Raw genomic sequence first — 19,111 nt, 5'->3', positions numbered from 1 at the left:
CACCTTTTTTTTTTTACTCAGGTGCCAGTGACCAAGACAGCTGCTGTGCCCAGGTCTCAGCAGTGAGAAGGAAAGACGCTGATGGAAAAAATTGGAGCTGTGCTTTTTATTACATGTGGCCTTTTCTTGGTCCTTTTTCTTGGAGGAGAGGACTTGGGAGATGAATACTCCAAAGCCAGAAGAGCCCCAGCTCTGGCTGCATCTGCCTGGAGCTCCACTGGGGAGCAGAACGTTCCTAGCTCCAAACCCTCTATAGTTTGCACTCTAGATCATCCTAGATACCTTTCCCTTTAAGTTCTAAGAGATACATAAATCCTCAGGGCATCATGCCTATAAAAATGCTTGGAATACATGCTTTATCTGGAGACCTTCAGCAGTAATCCATTTATATGCTGTGGTTAGCTTTCCTTTCCATGATTCTCTGCCCCCTGCCCTACTTTGCTTTTCTCCTATTCTCCCACCTGTGGGGAAAGCACTGGCCCTGGAGGCAAGTTATTTTCTCTTTCCAGGCCTCACTTTCTCCTCTGTTAACTGAGAGGGGCTATGAATTTCTGTGATTCTAAGACTATAACTTACCCTAGAACCAGAACTAAGGATTTTTGTGCCCCAAGTACAAAACCTTGCACCAAGGGTGATTGGTGCTAAATGTTTCCCAGAATCAATTTTTTAAGGCAAGACACTTGGACACCATTTCTGGAGAAGCCATCATGCTAGAGGGAAAAGGTGGTGGGACTAAAATGAGGTGGAATTCACTAGGAATATCTCAGAAAGTAAGGTTGGAATCTGGCAATATGATAGCTTCCTATTTTGACTCTTTTTTGCTAACTAGCTGTCATTTTTTCACATCACTAAAAGATAATAAGAGCTTTTAGTGCCTTCTAAATTTGGTGTCCTGGGCCAAAGCCCCAATTGCCCTGCCCTGGTTATGGTTCTCACTCATTTTTCTATTTCTTTCTCCTCAGTGGTTTGCAAGAAGAACCTGGATAGTACCACTGTGGCTGTTCATGGTGAAGAGATTTACTGCAAGTCCTGCTATGGCAAGAAGTATGGTCCAAAGGGCTATGGCTATGGGCAGGGAGCTGGAACACTGAGTACTGACAAGGGGGAGTCGCTGGGCATCAAGCATGAGGAGTGAGTACAGAATTTCATCTTTTTTACAAATACAGGATGAGAAAGGTGTGGTTAGTTGTTTGTATGAAAACAATCAGGAAGTCTTAGTGAACCACAAGCTCAATATGAGTCATGGCAACTAAACAAAAGCTAATACTCTCTTGTGTTGTGTTGAGATAGCTACTGGGATCAGTACTGGAGAGATGATGGTCCCTGGTTAGATCACACATGGAATCTGGAACTTAATTCAGGGCATTACATTTTAGGAAGGATGCTGATAAGCTGGAGAGCATCCAGAGAAAGGCCACCAGAAAGGTGAAAGGCCTCAAGCTTCTACCATATCATGATAAGCCAAAGGAATTGAGGATGTTTACTTTGGAGAAGAGAAGACTTAGAAAAAACAGGACAAACTTCTTTAATGTATATGAAGGGCTATTATGTGGAAGAATTAGATTTACCCTGGTTGGCCCCGGAAGACAGAAGTAGGAATAATGAATACAAGTCGCAGAGAAAATTCTGCATGAGACAAGAAAAAAACTTTTTAACAAGAAAAACAAAGTGGAATAGACTTACTCTAGAGGGAGGGATTTCCCCATCACTGACCATGCTCAGGAGAGGCAGGATGACTGCTCATGGGAGATGTTGTGGTGGGGGAGGATGGAAGGCAGTTCCTGCTCCAGTATAGAGAGTAACTTACAGACAACTCAACTTAATAACATCTAACATTGAGATAGCCCTCTACAATTTGGAAAGTGCTTGACATATATTGTTCCATTAGACCCTCACAACAACTCTGCAAGGTGGGAGGTATTATTCCCCACCATCTTAAAGATGGGGAAACTGAGTCTGAGAAAGACCTGTCCAAAGTTACAAAGCTAGTAGTGCCTTCTTTCACAACGTGACCAATATGGAAATATGTTTTGCATCATTGCATATGTATAACTATATCAAATTGTTTGCCATCTCATGGAAGGGGGAGGGGAAGAAGGGAGGAAGAGAATTTGGATCTCAATATTTTTAAATTTTTTTTTCCTTTTTAAAAATTTATTTACTACTAGTTTACAACATTCAGCTCCATAAACATTTTTTAAAAAGAATGTTGAAAAGTTTTTCAGCCCCTTTGGAGGCAATCAGGGGTTAAGTGACTTGCTAGTAGGATCTGAGTCACACAGCTAGTAGGAGTCTGAGGGTGGATTTGAATTTGGGTCCTCCTATCTCCAGGGCCAGTGCTCTACCTGCTGTGTCACCTAAAAATTGTTTTTGCATATAATTGGAAAAACAAATATTATTTAACAATAAAACAAAGTCACATAGCTACTAAGTATCTGGGGCAGTATTGGAACTCGGGTCTTTCTGACTCCAAGTCTAGTGCTGTGTGCACTGTGCAACCTAGCTAGCTGCCTTCAAGAGTCTGTGAAAGCCAGCCAGGTGCAGGGCATGACCATAAATTGGAGCAGGACTGCGTTTCTGAACCCCCTGGAGGAACTTGGGTGAGCTATGTAGAATTATGTAACTGTAAAACAGATATCAAATGGACTCTAGGGATCCCCTATAATCCAGCTCTCTCATTTTATAGGTCAAGAAACTGAGACCTATTGCACTGAAAGAGTTAATGCTTGCAAGGTCTTAAGAACTGGTCTCCTGACTCCAGGGCTGATGATTTTTCTAATATACCACTCTGGCATAGTGGAAAAATTCCTTGTCTTTGGTCTACATCCTACATCTACATACAATCTAAACATTGAGGGCATTTTGGGAAGCTTTTAGTGAAAACAGGAAGGCTTGGAGAAAATCCTTGCCTGGTTTTTTTTGTTTGTTTGTTTGTTTAAAGTTCCCACCACTTTAATCTCTTGTCATGGATACAACAGCCATGCTTCCAGAAGGACATCCATTCCTTTGCCCAGGAACTGTCCAAAGTAACTTCCTCTTCCCAGGTGGTTACAGCAGGGTTAGTGTTAAGGACACAGGGTGACCTGATATTTGTTGATTGGTGCCTGCCCCTGGCCAGTTCTGGCTGGTTTCCTAGTTCCAATGGCATGGCTATTAAGCCGCAAATGCAGCTGCCCAGTTTTCTACTAAGGTCACTGTCCCATGGGGAGTGATTTGCATTTAGATGTCTCATGACACAGGGGTTAGAACAGAAGCATTGTGGGGGAGGGTGATGGGGAAGGACAGTGGATTGTTCTGCAGATAAGAAATGAAAATGATGCTGAGGTTTCGAATCTAGGAGAAAGGAGGGGCAATATGTTGTAGCAGAAAGAATACTGTCCTGGGAGGCCAGAAATCTGTGTGCTTGTCCCAACTCTGCCATTAACTATGTGACCGTGAGTAGGATGGTCATCTTCTCAGCACCTCAGTTTCCACCTCTGTTAAATGGGAACATTGGTCTAGATGATCATATGGGTCTTTCTTTTTTATTTGTAATTTCAATTTTATTTTTGAATTTGCATTCTTTCTTTCCCACTTTGCCCTCTACGTCATGGAGAAAGCAAGAAAAACAAAGTTCATTATAAACATACATATTCATACAAAACAAATTCCCACATTGTCCATGTCCAAAAAACAAACAAAAAAACCCAAAACAAAACCAAAAAATGACCTCAAATCTGCCCTCACTTCTCTTTCTGTAGGTGGGTACATGCTTCATCATGAGTCCTCTGAGATTGTTGTTTGTTATCTTGTTCATTAGAGTTATTAAGTGTTTCACAGTTGTGTGTCTTTGTTCTCCTGGTTCTTCTCACTTCACTTTGCATCAGTTCATAAAAGTCTAAAAGTCTTCCCAGTTTTCTCTGAAATCCTCTATGGGCCTTTCTAGCTCTAGCACTTTGTGATTCAAAGGCAGAGAAAATGGTTTCCATTCCTGGACTCAGGTAAAAGAAGGGAGGAAATACTTGTTTAATAATATGACTTTCCAGGCAACTCCTTATCCAAAGTCATTTGGGCATTCAGCCCCTAACTAGGCACCTAGTGACCTGGCCTGATTGACTTGCTTGTGGAGTGTCCATTTCTTCACATGTGAATGGGGTTAATAATAATTCACCTGTTTAACAAGGTGGTTGCAAGCACTTTGTAGATATTTAAAGTGTCATATAAATGTGAAATTATTGTTCTCATCCTTGCCACCTCCAGGACCCCTGGTCACAGGCCTACCACCAACCCTAATGCATCCAAGTTTGCCCAGAAGATTGGAGGGTCTGAAAGCTGCCCCCGGTGTGGACAAGCAGTCTATGCTGCGGAAAAAGTGATTGGAGCTGGGAAGGTAAGCTGCCAGCCTGGCATGGCCAGGCAACATATATGGGGAGGTAAAGAGATTTTTTTGGAATAAGTTCCAAATGCCTCCCTTCTAGAGCTGGGGTCCACAAACTCCTTGAAGACAACCCTGAACTCCTTATAGTTCAGGTTTAAAGCTCTGCCAGTTGGACCCCTTGTAGAACTTTTCCAAGAAGCGCAAAATGTTTATTACTATATTTTATTATCATAGATGGACTTTTAAAAAATGTCTTCACATTGTCCATAGTTGCACAGACTTAGGCTTTCTCCGGGTGTATAGACAAAAACATACTGATGGAAAATCCTAGAGGAGGTGGTGGGGACCATGGAGTTCAGCTAATTCAACACCCTGAGGCCCAGAAAAGCCATCCCAGCTCTGGTCTTTCTCTGCCCATGTGACCTTAGACAAACCACTTAATGGCCTTGGGCCTCCCATTCCTAGTCTGGAAAATAAGAGGGTTGGAAAAGAAAGTTCCAAGGTCTTTGGCTCTAAATCTATAATCTTATGAAGGTGACATGCCCAGGGTCACATGGCTATAGAGGCAAGGTCTGAACCAGAACTAGATTTCCAGGATCCAGTTCCTTATCCATCAAATTTCCAACAAAATTTTACTTAATTTAACATAAATGAGATTTCATAGGAAGACATAGGAGACACATAGGAAATCTCATTAATTAATTACATTAATCGCATTAATATGGAAAATAGTTCCTAATAGCTAATGAAAGCTTTTATTCCACATGAAATTGTCATGGCTAAAATTTATGCTAATTAAATAAAATGTTGAAAATTTCATATCTTGAAAATATGCATAGTTAATGAGATTTCCTATGTGTCCAGACTTTAGGGACACCCTGTACATCATGAATACAGACAAAAAGCAGTTGATATAAATGTCAGCCCATGCAGTTATTATCCTCAGGGTTTGAGTTAAGGCTGAATTAGTAATATGGGCAGTTAGCCAAGGAACATTTATTAAGTGCCTACTGTGCCAAGAACTGTGTTGGGCACTCTTGTTACAAAGATAAAAATGAGGGGCGGCTAGGTGGCACAGTGAATAGAGCACTGGCCCTGGAGTCAGGAGGACCTGAGTTCAAATCCAGCCTCAGACACTTGATACAAAAACTAGTCATGTGACCTTGGGCAAGTCACTTAACCCCAACTGCCAAGCCAAAAAAAAAAAAATTACCAAAGATAAAAATAAAACAGTCCCTGCCTTTTACTGGGGGCAATGATGGTGGTGAGGGGGTGGGAAGCAAAGGGAACAGACTTCTATTAAGTGCCCACTATGTTCCAGGCACGGTATTTAGCACTTTGATCCTCACCACAACCTAAGAGGTAGATGTTATTATGAGCCTCATTTTATAGTTGAGGAAACTGAGGAAGACAGAGAGAATAAGTGATCAGTTTGTGGTCACACAGCTAATATGTATCTGAACTCAGGCTTTCCTGACACCAGGCCCAGACCTCTTTCCACAGTGCCAAGTAGCTTCCTCAAGAAGTTTATATTCTATTGGAGGAGAAAACATGTATGTGAATAACTATATACAAAAATAAGTCAGGTAGTTACTCAATAAACATTTATTAAGCACCTACCATATGCCAGCACTGAGGATACAAACGGAGACAAGGAGCTCCCATCTAATGGGGGGGGGGGGGCGACAAGCAGAGAGATATGTGCAAACTAGTTATATACAGGATAAATAGGAAATGATTAAGAGAGGGAAGATGCTAGAATTCAGATGGTTTGGAAAAGGCTCCCTATAGACGATGGTGGGGGGCGGGGGAGGCCCTAGGAGCTGGGAAGATCCTCGCAGGAGTATGTTTCATGTTTAGAGAGAATGAGAAGAATCTTTGCCTTTTTAAAAATTTTGAGCTAGTGAGGGTAATCTAGAGAAGGAGGGCATGTTTAGGGGTTGTACAAATGTAGAAATGGGGAGAACGTGATTGAATGGACAGCAAGAAGGGGCCGGGGGTTGGTGGTAATCCAGGATTCCACCCATTTGCATCCTGGGAGAGATGAGAGGAGAGTTTCTACTCTGGCTAAGTGATCTGAGGAGGTGAGACTGGAACTTGGCCCCATAAGTGGCCACACTGCCACTCCCCCCAAGGTCATCTGAGGAAGAATGAACTTGGTGGGCTCAGATTTCCAGGAAACCAGAGACTGACTAGTTCCCTTTACTGTTCCTGGAGCTGGAGCCAGCTCTTTGTAGCTGAGGTGAGCAGCTCCCACCCTAACCCCATCCCCACCCTCATTTACGTCACTGTTTTCCCTTTTTTTCCCAGCAGCCTCTTTGCCCTGGAAAGGTATCATTTGGTCCCATCTGGACTGTCTTGTTTTGGTTTCCTCTTTATCTCTGGGAGCTGTCTGTATATCAGCAACTCAGCCCATTAAAGGATTTCTGATGAGATCCAGCTGCTGAGAACTTGGCTATTTTGGCAAGGTTCCAAGCCAAATTTCAAAAACCCAAGTCTTGTTTTTTTTTTTTTCCATAAAGGGGCTTATAGCCATCCATGTTCACTTGCCATAAAGTCTACATGGGAAATACTGATGACCATTGATGGTCCCATGGTGGTCCCACATTCCTAGGGAAACATTGGCCCACATTCTTTTCTTCTTATTGCTAAAAGCATTTTGAATAGTCTTTTTTAGTCCAATCTTCTTGAAGTGTGATCTTTAAATGAATGAGGAAGCTGGAGGAAAGTTTCCTTAAAATTCCCAGGGCCTGGTTAATTGAGGGGGATCCCAAATACATGACCTTGTTGGGGCTAGTCTGGACTATTCAGATTTGGGGAGAATATAGAAATCTGGCTTGAACATCAGTGTTAGAGACATAGGTTTGTTCTGAAGTTGGCATTTCTACACCAAACTGGATTCACTGAGTTGAATTTAATGAACTTTGTAAAGAATTTAAGTGGACCATCCAGAGAAAGAACTGATGGAGTTTGAATACAGATTGAAGCATACTATTTTTACTTTCTTTATATTTGTGTGTATGTTTTTTTTCCTTTTGCTGTTTTTCTTCATTCACAACATGACTAACATGGAAATATATTTTACATGATTACACATATATAACCTATATCAAATTGCTCACTGTCTTAGGGAGGGGGAAGGGGAAGGAGGGAGAAAATTTGGAGCTTAACATTTTATGTAGAAAGTGAATGTTAAAAATTATGTAATTTACATGTAATTGGAAAAAATTTTTAAATTAAAAATTAAAATCAAAATTAAAAGAAGAATTTAAGTGGACTCCAGTGCTGGTACTAGGCTGCTCTTTTTCCACATCTTGGTTTGAGTCACTGTCTTCTTTGGACACTTCTTTTCCCCTTGCCTTCTCCCTTCCCCCACCTCAGGGATGAATGACTATCTCCTTGCTGTCTTTACTGAGCAGGACCGGGGGAAGTCAGAAAGAGAAACTGAGGTTATGAATCAGCGAAGTAATAAGATCCAAGACAGTCATTGAGGTTGAGAAGAATGGTACTGGAAACTGGAAACAATTCAGATCAACAGACCTTTATCTTTTTAGCCCACACTTGAGGAAGCACAAAATAATCAAACTACTTTCCTGTCCTCATGGAATTTATAATCCATGAGGGAGGTACAACATACATGCAAATCACGACAGATAATCAGTAATAGAATGAGATAAATTTAGTAGAGTACCGGTAGTAACTTTGATCCAGGGAGATGTGTCCCTGGGCTGGTGATTCAGGAGATCAGGATCCGCACCTTTGTTTTGTCCCTCCCAGCCCGGTCTTGGTTAAGTTATTATGTTTCCTGGGTTTCATTTTCCCCGAGGGGAGAGATTTGAATCTGATAAGTTTAGGGTTTACAAAACACTTCCCCTCACCCAACAACTCTGTAAGGCTGGCACTGGGAATATTGTTGATGCTATCACAGCCTTTTTTACAGATAAGAAAATAGAGGCCTAGTAGGCAAATGACTTCCTTGGGATTAAAAATGTGATTAGAATTCAGGTCTTCTGACTTGCAGGTCCAGTTGTACAATCTATCTACTTTTATAGAAAGAGTTATTAGATGAGAAATCACCCTGAAAGAAAAAGAGTTGTAGACATTTAAAGAGGTGATCAAAGTGGAGGTCTCCTGATATCTAGATTTTTGGCCAAAAAACCACCGTGTTACCTCCAGGAACAAATATGACACGATCTGTTTGGCTTTCAAAGCCCTTCACAATCTGGCCTCTTCCTCCCCCTCCAGTCTTCTTACATCTTACTCCCCTCAATCTACTCTGGATCTAGTGACGATGGCCCAGTTGCTTTTTCTCAAACACCACACTCCATCTCTTGACTCTGAACATTTTCACCGACTGCTCCCGTGCTTGGAATGTTCTCTCTCCTCATCTCCATCTCCTGGCTTCCTTCAGGTCCCAGCTAATGTCCTTCTTTCTGCAAGAAGCCTCTCCTATTCCCCCTTAATTCTAGGGCCTTCCCTCTGAGATTATCTCCCATTTCCCCTGTTTGAATATATTGTTTGCATGTTGTTTTCTTCATTAGACGGTGTAGCAGCAAGCACCCTGGAGTCCCTAGGGTGGCTGCTCACACAGGTTCTTGGATCTGCTTTGATAAAGGAAAGCAACTCAAAATGGGTTAACAAGCTTACTTTAATCAGTCAGACATATATCGTTTACCTTGTTCAGGAGAAAAGGTCAGCACCCCGAACTTCAAAGTATACAGGCAGAATTATCAAGACAGAAACAGATCAAGTAGACAGATTTCCAAACTGTCCAACCATTACATCCATACCCAGTCAACATCTGGGTTTTTCAAAGCCGGGGGACTCTCAACAACGGCTTCCCAGAATCCATATCAAATCACAGAACACTTCTCAAAGTGAGCCCCAAAACAAAGCTACACATCAGGGCTTATATAGCCTTCTCCTGGCTCAGAAAATGTAACCACCTTATTGACTCACTGGCCAGTCAGGAAGTATCTACTGAAAAACAAGCCTCCCACCCAGGCTCCAGGGGCACTTTAGCCTAGGGGCAGGGAAAATCTTTAAATCTGCATTTCCATTACAGACGGTGAGCTCCCTGAGGGCAAGGACTGTCATGTTCCTTTCTTTGTATCCCCAGCAATTAGCACTAGACCTGGTCCATAGTAGGTCCTTAATAAATATTGGTTGTCTGGCTAAACACAGTTGAGTGTAGTTGGTTATGTTAATGACTGGGATGTGTCACATACACATTCACTCTCGGTCTTTCTCTGTTTCTCTGTCTGTCTGTCTCTCTAACCTGGAATACACCTTTCTCAGCTCCATTGACAGTGTAGACCTCATCAGTGTCTTGAAGTTCACTCAGCATAGTTTTCCCTAGGGCCTGAGATGGGAGGATTCTCCTCAGAACTGCTCTCATGCCCTTTCTCTTCCCTTCCCTTCCCTTTCCAGTCCTGGCATAAGAGCTGCTTCCGGTGTGCCAAGTGCGGCAAAGGCCTGGAGTCCACTACCTTGGCAGACAAGGATGGAGAAATTTACTGCAAAGGTGAGTAGACAAGTGGTGGTGGGGCTGCCAGATATGATGTTAGGCCCACCCATGTGACAGATAAGCTAATACTCCATGACAGAAACGTCAAGTCTTAGGGCAGGAAAGTATTTCAGAGATCACCTAGTCTTATCTTCCACAAATTAAGACTTTGGGTCATGAACGTAATCGTTTGTGTGTAGTTTCCTCCATTAGACTGTGAGCTTCTTGAGGGCTGATTACTTGATTAAATCTATAAATTCTACTCCAGAATGTTTAAGTGTATAGAATACCTTTGAATAAATAGGGGATTGGGGAACTTTGGAGCAAAATAGAAAAAATGAAAGAAAATTTTCATATAAAAAATTTGCTGCATAAATATATAAAAAAGCTTTTATTAAGTATTTACTCTGTGCCAGACATAGTGTTAGGTGCTAGAGATAAAAAAAAAAAAATGAAACAGTCTCTGCCCTTGAGGAGTTCAGTTCTACTGGAGGACACAACACATAAAGGGTAGTGGTGTCCAGGGACTTGGTCTGGGGAATCACAAAGGTGGCGATTTGATCCATAGTGCAATGGATTGATATGCCCTTTAGTATGAACAAGCACCCTGGCTCTCCCAGGATGGCCTGCTACCACAGGTTCTTGGATCTGCTTTTCTAAAAGGAAAGTGACTTCAAAGGGGTCAATAATCTGCTTTAATTACATTCACTAGTTCAGGGGAAAGGTTAGAGAAAATACAAGCAGAAAAATTAGCATAAAGACTCACAGACAGGGCTCTGACTGCCTGAATCAAAGCAATATTGCTATATTTTATATACACCACCAGTCAGGGGGTCCTGACTACCAGGGGCTATTCAGAGTCTCATCTGGGGAATCCCTAAAGCAAAATGCCAACCTCCCAGAATATATAACAAAGACTCAGCTGCTGATTGGCTCAAAGCTGAGGAGTCTGAGAATCCTTGTGCACCATCACTTAATTGGAAGCTCCTCATGGCCCAGAGTCTGCCCTAGCTCTGGGCCAGGGTTCTATGTGCCTATTAAGGGGCAGGGAAGATCTTCAGATTCTCTTAGAATTACACCTTCCCAAAAGCAAAAGGCTGAGTTGATAACGATACCTAGAGTAGTAAGTAGAACTGGTGGGAAGGTTGGGGTTGGAGGATAGTAGGAGCATGGCATTAGGGCAGATGGTGAGATGGTCTGGGTAGACAATGGGATGGAATGGGATGCATAGTCTGGTCTGGGACTGATGATATATAATTGACTAAGCAAGTCTGTACTCCAGACTCAGAAGAGAAATGACAAAGGGAGGGAGAAATAGCTTCATTTCCTCAGGAACTGGGAGAACAGATTTTGAGGATATAGTGCATAGGGTGCAAATCTGAGTGGGGAGAAGTCGAGCAGCTACACTATCAGTGTAGTTAGCAAGATACTTTAATACTTACCATTTTAGAGTACTCCTCACTAGAATCTGCATTTTCCCCAAGTCTAGCACAGAGTAGGTATTTGATAAATGGACATTGATGATTGATTGATTGATTGATAGTGGATTAAGTACTGGACTTGGAGACAGCAAGAACTGAATTCCAGTCTTGTGATATATGACCTGAGAAAGCCATTGAGTCTCTCACATATAGCCTGTTTTCTCATTTATAAAATGGGGATGATTATAGCACCTACCTCACAGGGTTGAGATAACATATGTCCAATGCTTTGCAAGCTTGAAAGCACTATGTGAAAGGGAATTTGGTATTATCACAAAGGGCTCTTTGAAACAGTTTGGAAAAAATCAAACGTAATCCAATCATTTTACACATGAGGAAAGAGAGACATAGAAAGAGAAGATGATTTTCTCAGAGTAACCCAGCTAGATAGTAGCAGAGTTGGGATGGGAGCCTCATGGGAGAGAATGGGCTGTCGGGATAGAAAGGATGGTAATCTTGGTACCTACGCCTTCCCTCTTCATGCTACCACCTGTCTAGCCCTTGTGACAAATGGAAATCTAACCATTTTCTTCCTTTGCAGGGTGTTATGCCAAAAACTTTGGGCCCAAAGGATTCGGCTTTGGCCAAGGAGCTGGGGCCTTGGTCCATTCCGAGTGAAGCAGCTGACGGTGTTCCCATCTCCCCTGCTCACGTCTGGTGCCTTACCAGTGCCAGCCCCAGCCCTTATCTATGTAGACCCAGTTAGATAGGGGAGCTACATGCTTTTTTTCTATCTCTTTTCCACCTCTCTCTTACTCTCTTCTGCCACTTCTTACCAGCCTTTGTAACCACAGGTTTTGGCTTTGTGTTGGGTGGTTTTCTGCCTGAGATATTGGGCTGCTAGGGCCCACCTTCTCACCCACCCTACCCAGCTGACACAATTTCCAGTGTGAACATTCTAAAAGGCTACTAGTATTAATATTTTTACAGGGAGAGATCTTGCACCCTCTCTGTTCACTCTTTCCTAGTGACTGAGTACATTGGACCAGAAGAAATTTCATGTAACCCAGAGAGCTGTGCCAGTCAGGAGAGAATGTGGGAAGGGAAGACAAAGAAAGTGAAGGGGACAAAAAAGAGATCTGAAAAGTCTTCCTTGGGTTTGGCACATGTATGTAGGGGGAGGAAAGGGACAAGGAAAAGGGCACTTCAGAAAGCCACTCACGTGTGTTCCATTCCCAGATGACTTCAGACAAGGGGGATGGTGGAAGTTTCCATAGGACAAAACCTTGCAGTGAGGTATTTCCACCGAGTGTTGGAATGGGTATTTCCCCTTCTCACTTGGGCACATTTAAACACTGTTTGGCTGTACACATTCAAACAGTATGTTTGGCCTTGGGGACCAACACTTAGTTGGATGGCCAGTGCTATTTGCTTGAGGCCTACTGTTCTTACCCACCGTCTGTACTGCACCCAAGTCCCCCCTGTTAGAAGGTGCAGGACTGCCAACCACAGGACTAGAGCGTCAGGATCAGGTCCAGATCACCCCTCCCTCATCCTCAGCTCCCTCAAAGACATGGCCAGTTTTGGAATCCCCCAGGGGTCTGTGTCACTGCCCTGATGTCATAGGGAGTTCTGGACCAAACTAGACTTCTGAACATCAATCAGTGACCCAAATCTCAGGGAACGCAAAGCCGACTCTTATCCTGGGGAATCTTGAGGCTGTAAATTTTGGTGGCCAGCCCAGAGACCCTCCTCCTTCCCCAACTCCTCCCAAGGGATACTTCAATCTAGTCTCCACTCTGTAGAACTACTCAACATTTGTAAGGGGAAGATTTTTTAGGTAGCTTTGAGATTCTATACTACTCATTAGGTATCTGCCTCCCCACCACATCCCACCTCCAAATCATCCTCCATTGATCTCTTTCCAGGCTCTCCCTGTTGGGCTCATATTCTCCCCCTACCACCACTACCCTTTCTTTCCCTCCATCCCTCCATTCCTCCTCTCTGTGGGTCTCTTCCTTGCCCATGCCATCCCTATTACTGCTAGATACTGAGGGAAGGAGCAGAAAGAAGAGTTCTTGGGAAGGTGTGAGACTGGGACATGGTTGGAGGAGCAGGAGGTCTTGGAAGGATCCCAATGACTATGAGAGAAACATTGGGCTATGACAGATTTATTCTGAGGGACACATCTACAATACCTACCGTTGGGAAGGGCAAAGTATTTAAGCTAATTTCTTGTGTAGTCAATAAAGCTATTAAAAAAGAATCCTGGTATCCAGAGTCCTGAGAAGATGGAAACACTGTCAATCCCCTGGGACCTAAAGGAAACTTGGGTGGGGTCATGAAAAGGTACCCAAGGGGCAGGTTTGCCTACTCAATCTTTTGTTTTCATCTCTACTGACTCCTTGTTATCAGAAGTTCTGGAAGTCACCAAGTTAAACCTGGCCCAGCGAGATGATAAGGGACTCGAGACTCCTCCATATGAGAGCTAGGAAATGGGGACATTTGTCATGGGGAAGAGCTAGGAAGGAAATGGGGACATTTGTCATGGGGAGATGGTACATAAGGCAATAGCCATCTTTTTAAGGGTTTTGGGGCATCACTCTTCTTCAGGCCCATGCTATATTAGGTGACCCCTATCATCCCTTCCAGCTCAGGCCATGGTTTTTGGGCCCTCCATTGAAGGCCTAATCACCACATGGAGTGACATCCCTCTCCCCCAGACTTAGGGATAACCCACTGGGAACTCCTGGTGTTTTGACATTTGAGCTGTGATCTCAGCTATGAGGTTGGCCAGTCAGATCTGTAGACTGGTTGCAGAAACTTCTGACCTGGGAAACCCCATAGTGAGAATAAAAGCAAACCATAATCACCACCAAGTCAAAACTACACAGTGTACTTCCCTAAGGGTCAGGGAGGGGTGATAGGGGTAGGCTAGAGACAAGTACTCTGCCATTCAAGAATTTCAGTTCTTCATTTCTGTAAAATGTTGATCACGGGCAGCAAGGAGGCTTCCACAGCCAGGTAAACCCCTGCCTGGTGCTACCTGAGGCTTTCTTTACTCCTCTGTGACACAGGTCCACATCCTCCCAGCTCTCTCCACTGCTGCTGCCTTCTCTGTCAGCTTGGCCTCCAATGTACTCCAAATCCCTCAGATTCTCTTAACATGGGGTCCAGAGAAGCTCTTGACCTTCCCCTTCTTTAATGAAAGCAGAGTTCGTAGATTTTCTCTTCCTCAATTCTAGGCAAAAAAACTTTACTAACATCTAAGGGGAAAAGGTCAAATATCATATTGGTTTGAACACAGAACACACCTATTTTCCAAATCTTGATTGTATAAACCCTGAATGTGGAAAGACAAAGAAAAAGAACAAAAATAAGGAGAGAGGTGATGGTAAAAAATAAATAAAACATCTTTGTGTGAATCAAAAAAATGGGTTTAGCTGCATGTCTTTGTTGTGAGGCACTATTGTCTTGTTGGGATGGGGGAAGTCATTGTAACATACCAGTGATGGTTTATTTTTAAGTATCAATAAATATTAAAAAATGGAAAGAAATGTAAAAACAAATTTCCTACAAATATGCTTCTATATTGTAATCTTAAAATTATTCTCTCTCAGTCCCTACATATTTATTTTTACTTTCAAATAAATTTCATTTTAGGAGTACAATTTGTATTCAGACCAATAAGGTGAAAGAAAGCAGTGTTGTCCAATGGTAAAAACACTGGACTTGGAATTAGAGGATCTGAGCAAGAATCCTGACTCTGCCACTGACTACCTGTGTGACCTTGGGCAAGTCACTTCCCTTTTCTCTGCCTTAGTTTCCTCATCTGTAAACTAACAAGGTTGGACTAGATGGTCTCTACAATCTCTTCCAGCTCTAAATTTATGATCCTAACATCTTGCAAAAGGCCTTTTGGAGCAGGGCCTTGATGAATCTAAGAGAATGAGAACCTTCTCCTCATATGGCCCTAATTTAGCCATAGTAACTAGCATATCACTCACAGGTAAATCCCAGACCTATCCCAAGACTGATTCTTTAAGGGACCCGTAGAGCAAAAATCCACTTAGGGAACAGTATACAGGAAGTAGTCAGAGCCCGGGAATTGTAAACCTCGGGGAATATGCCTTGCTTCTCTCAATGCCATTCTGAATAATGAATGGATTTAACAATGCCTCATAAGACAATAGCTATGTGAAAGAGAATGGTAATGAAGAGACTACACGCCAAAGTTTGGGGAATAAAGCTGAAGTAGGAAAAATACACTCTTGGCAATCTATCTTAACAAAATAAAAAGAGGATTAATGAACCAGACAGGAAAATTAAAAAATGAGAAAACCAACAAATTAATTCCCAAAATATCACAGATGAGGGAATTCTGAAAAATAGAGGAGAAATAGATACAGTAGAAAATGAAAACATCAAAGGACTGATTCAATAAGAGGTAAAATTAGCAGATGAGTTGTGGTTGAACAAGCCTGTAATTCTTACTATTGGGGAGGCTGAGGCTGGTAGCTACCTTGTGTTCTAGGGTTCTGGGCTGCATTGGGGTAAAGCTGATCTGGTGTCTGAACTGAGGGTGCTACCATATGGTGAGACTTCTGGGAGCAGGGAGACACCAACTGCCTAAGGAGAGGTGAATGGGGCCCAAGTGAGCAGGGATCAGGTTAAAACTTTCATGCCCATCTGTAGTGGTATCAGGCTGTGAGTGGTCACTGTACTTCCAGCTAGGGTGAGACAGAGAGGCAAGAAACAAAAAGAAAGACTGGAAGGAAGGAAGGAAGGAAGGAAGGAAGAAAGGAAAGAAGAAAAAGAAAAAAAGAAAGAGGAAGGAAGGAAAGAAAGAAAGAGAAAGGAAGGAAGAAAAAAAGAAAAAGAAAATAAACAACAAAGAGAAAGAAAACAAAGGAAGGAAAAAAGGAAGGAAGAAAGAATAAACAGCAAAGAGAATGATAGTAAAGAAAGAAAAAAGGAAGAATGAAAATATGGATCTGATACTAATTCACAATCATAGTATAGCTAGCATTTATATAGTGTTCAAAGGTCTGCAGTGTGCTTTTAAAAGTCTTTTATCCTCACAACAACTCTGGTCCTGTTACTATTCCTGTTTTACAGATTGAGAAACTGAGGCAGGCAAGGGCTAAATGACTTGCCCAGAGTGACACAGCTAATAAGTGTCTGAGGCAGGAGCTTTTCTTTAAAGCTCTCTCTGCTGAACCACTTGGCTATTTCTTGTGCAATTTCTTATCCACAATACTAACTCAGAAAGAAACAAACAGCTACCAAATGAGTGTATTCTTTGTCTCTTCATGTGCATAAAATTAATTTCAGGACCAAATGAATAGAACATCTGGAGCTTTTGCTATGGCCCTAAAAATGATCCCATCTGCTCCTCTATACGCTGTTGTTCAATTATGTCTGACTCTTTGTGACCCTATTTGGTGTTTTATTGGTTTGCCATATCCTTCCTCCAGATGAGCAAACTGAGACAAACAGATAAGTGACTTGCCCAGGGTCACACAGCTAGTAAATGTCTAAGGCAAAATTTGAACTTGGGTTCTTCCTAACTCTAGGGCTGATACTCTGTGCACTATGGCGCCACCTAGTGCCCTGTCTCTCTATAGGTAGTACTCATAAGTTTATAGATTTAGAACTGGGCCAGACCTTAGAGATAATTCAGTGTAACCCTCTCATTTTATAGGTGGGAGTTTAAATGACTTGCCCAAAGTCACACAGGAAATAAGTGCCGATGTCAGAAATCGAATCCAGTTCCTCACACTAAATCCAATGGTCCTTTTCATTGAATTATTATTATTATTTCATAAGGCAATTGGGATTAAGTGACTTGCCCAAGGTCACACAGCTAGTAAGTACGTCAAGTGTGTGAGGCTGGATTTGATCTCAGGTCCTCCTGACTCCAGGGCCGGTGCTCTATTCACCTAACTGCCCCTTCCATTGATTTCTTGCTCAACAGCCTTCAACAGTGAGGTAGACACAGGCTGAGAGAGGTCTTTCACACTGGACTCCAATCCTGACTTTGTCACTTCTTTCCTGTGTGACACTGGGCAAGTCACTGAAACTCTCATTTATTAAACAATGGGTTTGCATTGAATGAGCTTTGGTACTTTAGTGGATAGAACGCTGGACCTGTAGTCAGGAAGTCTTGCTTTCAACACTCCCCTCAAACCCTGGCTGCATGATCTTGGACACATCATTTCCTCATCTGTAAAATGGGAACAATGATAGTGCCCACCCCAGATAATTGTGATTGACAAGACACAGTCCTCCACCCTGAGGAATGTTATCGTCCAGTCGTGGAGACAGAACACAAACACATGAAACACAATTTACAATAACAAGGCAGGATATGCTTAATGCCACAGGAAGGGTATACATAACAAGCACTTGAGACAGTCTGGCCAGAGTAGGTGCCTTCCTTGACAGGAAGGAGGAAGGGCTTGGCACATGGAAATGTCTGGAGTGGACGAGGAATCCGAGGGCATAATAACTGAGCCCCAGAGGAATTCTCCTAATCCCCCTTTAAGCCTCAGCTACTTTACTGTGATCGGTACATTCAGAGGGGCTGGGGGGGGTACTCTGCCCACTTTAAATTAGTGTGCTTGCCAAAGGATGCGGCTTGGCTTGTCCTCCTCCGTATACGAGTGTGTAAACTCCAGTGTTCAAGGGCTGCTCAGCTCAGTTTCCATTCTGGCAGCACTGACCAGTCCTTCAGTTATAGCATGTCCCATATCGGTACAAAAGGGATGTGGTCTGCTGTCACTGGCTGGCACATGCCTTCTCTGTAGCCTTTGTTTGAACATTAATAAATTACCAGTTGGAGCATGAGCTGAGCCTCTCTTGTTTAGAACCCAATGACGTGTTACAATGCCATAGCAATTCAGGCAGGAGGGACCACTGGGGGTGGCTACTAGACAGACTCTTCGCACTCAAAAGAGAGGCCATGCCTCATGTCTTTTTATATTCCTTACAGCCCTAGAACAGTGTCCTAAATACAGTTGGTGTTCATCAAGTGTTTGTTGAAGGAATAAATGCTCATTTATATTTACCAATGCCTTAAAATTTGTGAATCATTTTTTTTCTTAACAGTCCCATAAAGTAAATATTACAAGTATATAAAGTGAAAAAATATATAGAATGATAGAAATAGTGTTGAGAAACATGAATTCAAGTCCAGCCTCAGACACTTGGTAGCAGTGTGACCTTGGGCAAGTCTACATGAGGATTCTCCATTGAGAATAATAACAGTACTTTTAGATTAGAAGCTCCTTGAAGGCAGGGACTTTTTTGGCCTCTTTTTGTATCCCCAGAACTTAGCACAGTGCTTAGCACATGGCGGGAGTTTAATTAAGAACTAATTAATAAATTAATAAACAAAGTAGGTGTTTAACATTAATAAATGTTTATTAATTGCTTGATCCTCCTCCACAGGGTTATTGTGAGGATCAAATGAAATATCTATAAAGTGTTTTGCAAACTTTAAAGTGCTGTGTAAATAGTAGCTATTATTTTAATTATTAATAATAATATTATCTATAAATTTTTACCATTTTAGAGATGAAGAAACTGAGGTTCAGAGAGGTTAAGTGATTGACTAGGGTCACACAACTTGTATGCATCCTGGTAGTTAGTAGCTAGGATTTGATCCCTATATTTCCTGATTCAAAGTCAATGAATCTTTTTATGACACTATGGGAAGGGAGGGAGGAAGGAAGGGAGGAAAGGATGGAGGGAGGGAGGGAAGGAAGGAGGGAGGGAGGAAAGGATGGAGGGAGGGAGGGAAAGAAGGAGGGAGGGAGGAAAAGA

General features: G+C 42.5%; 1 protein-coding gene across 1 annotated transcript in view; it reads left to right on the top strand.

Annotated features, from left to right (window-relative positions):
- The window catches only part of CSRP1 (cysteine and glycine rich protein 1), a 36,762-nt gene extending 22,044 nt beyond the window's left edge, over positions 1 to 14,718 (top strand). The window contains exons 3-6 of the mRNA XM_069074550.1: positions 963 to 1,131; positions 4,240 to 4,369; positions 9,788 to 9,881; positions 11,886 to 14,718. Coding sequence (XP_068930651.1) covers positions 963 to 1,131; positions 4,240 to 4,369; positions 9,788 to 9,881; positions 11,886 to 11,962 — 470 coding nt within the window. The 3' untranslated portion in view covers positions 11,963 to 14,718. The remainder of the gene's footprint in view (positions 1 to 962; positions 1,132 to 4,239; positions 4,370 to 9,787; positions 9,882 to 11,885) is intronic.
- The last annotated feature ends 4,393 nt before the right edge of the window (positions 14,719 to 19,111 follow it).

The sequence above is a fragment of the Petaurus breviceps genome, unplaced genomic scaffold (genome assembly GCF_028583685.1).
Source record: "Petaurus breviceps papuanus isolate PSGF00001 unplaced genomic scaffold, PetGlider_PUasm1.0 90895, whole genome shotgun sequence".
In the NCBI taxonomy this organism is placed as follows: Eukaryota; Metazoa; Chordata; class Mammalia; order Diprotodontia; family Petauridae; genus Petaurus; species Petaurus breviceps.
Note: the sequence above shows the minus strand (reverse complement) of the source record. Positions and strands in the feature narration are given on the sequence as shown.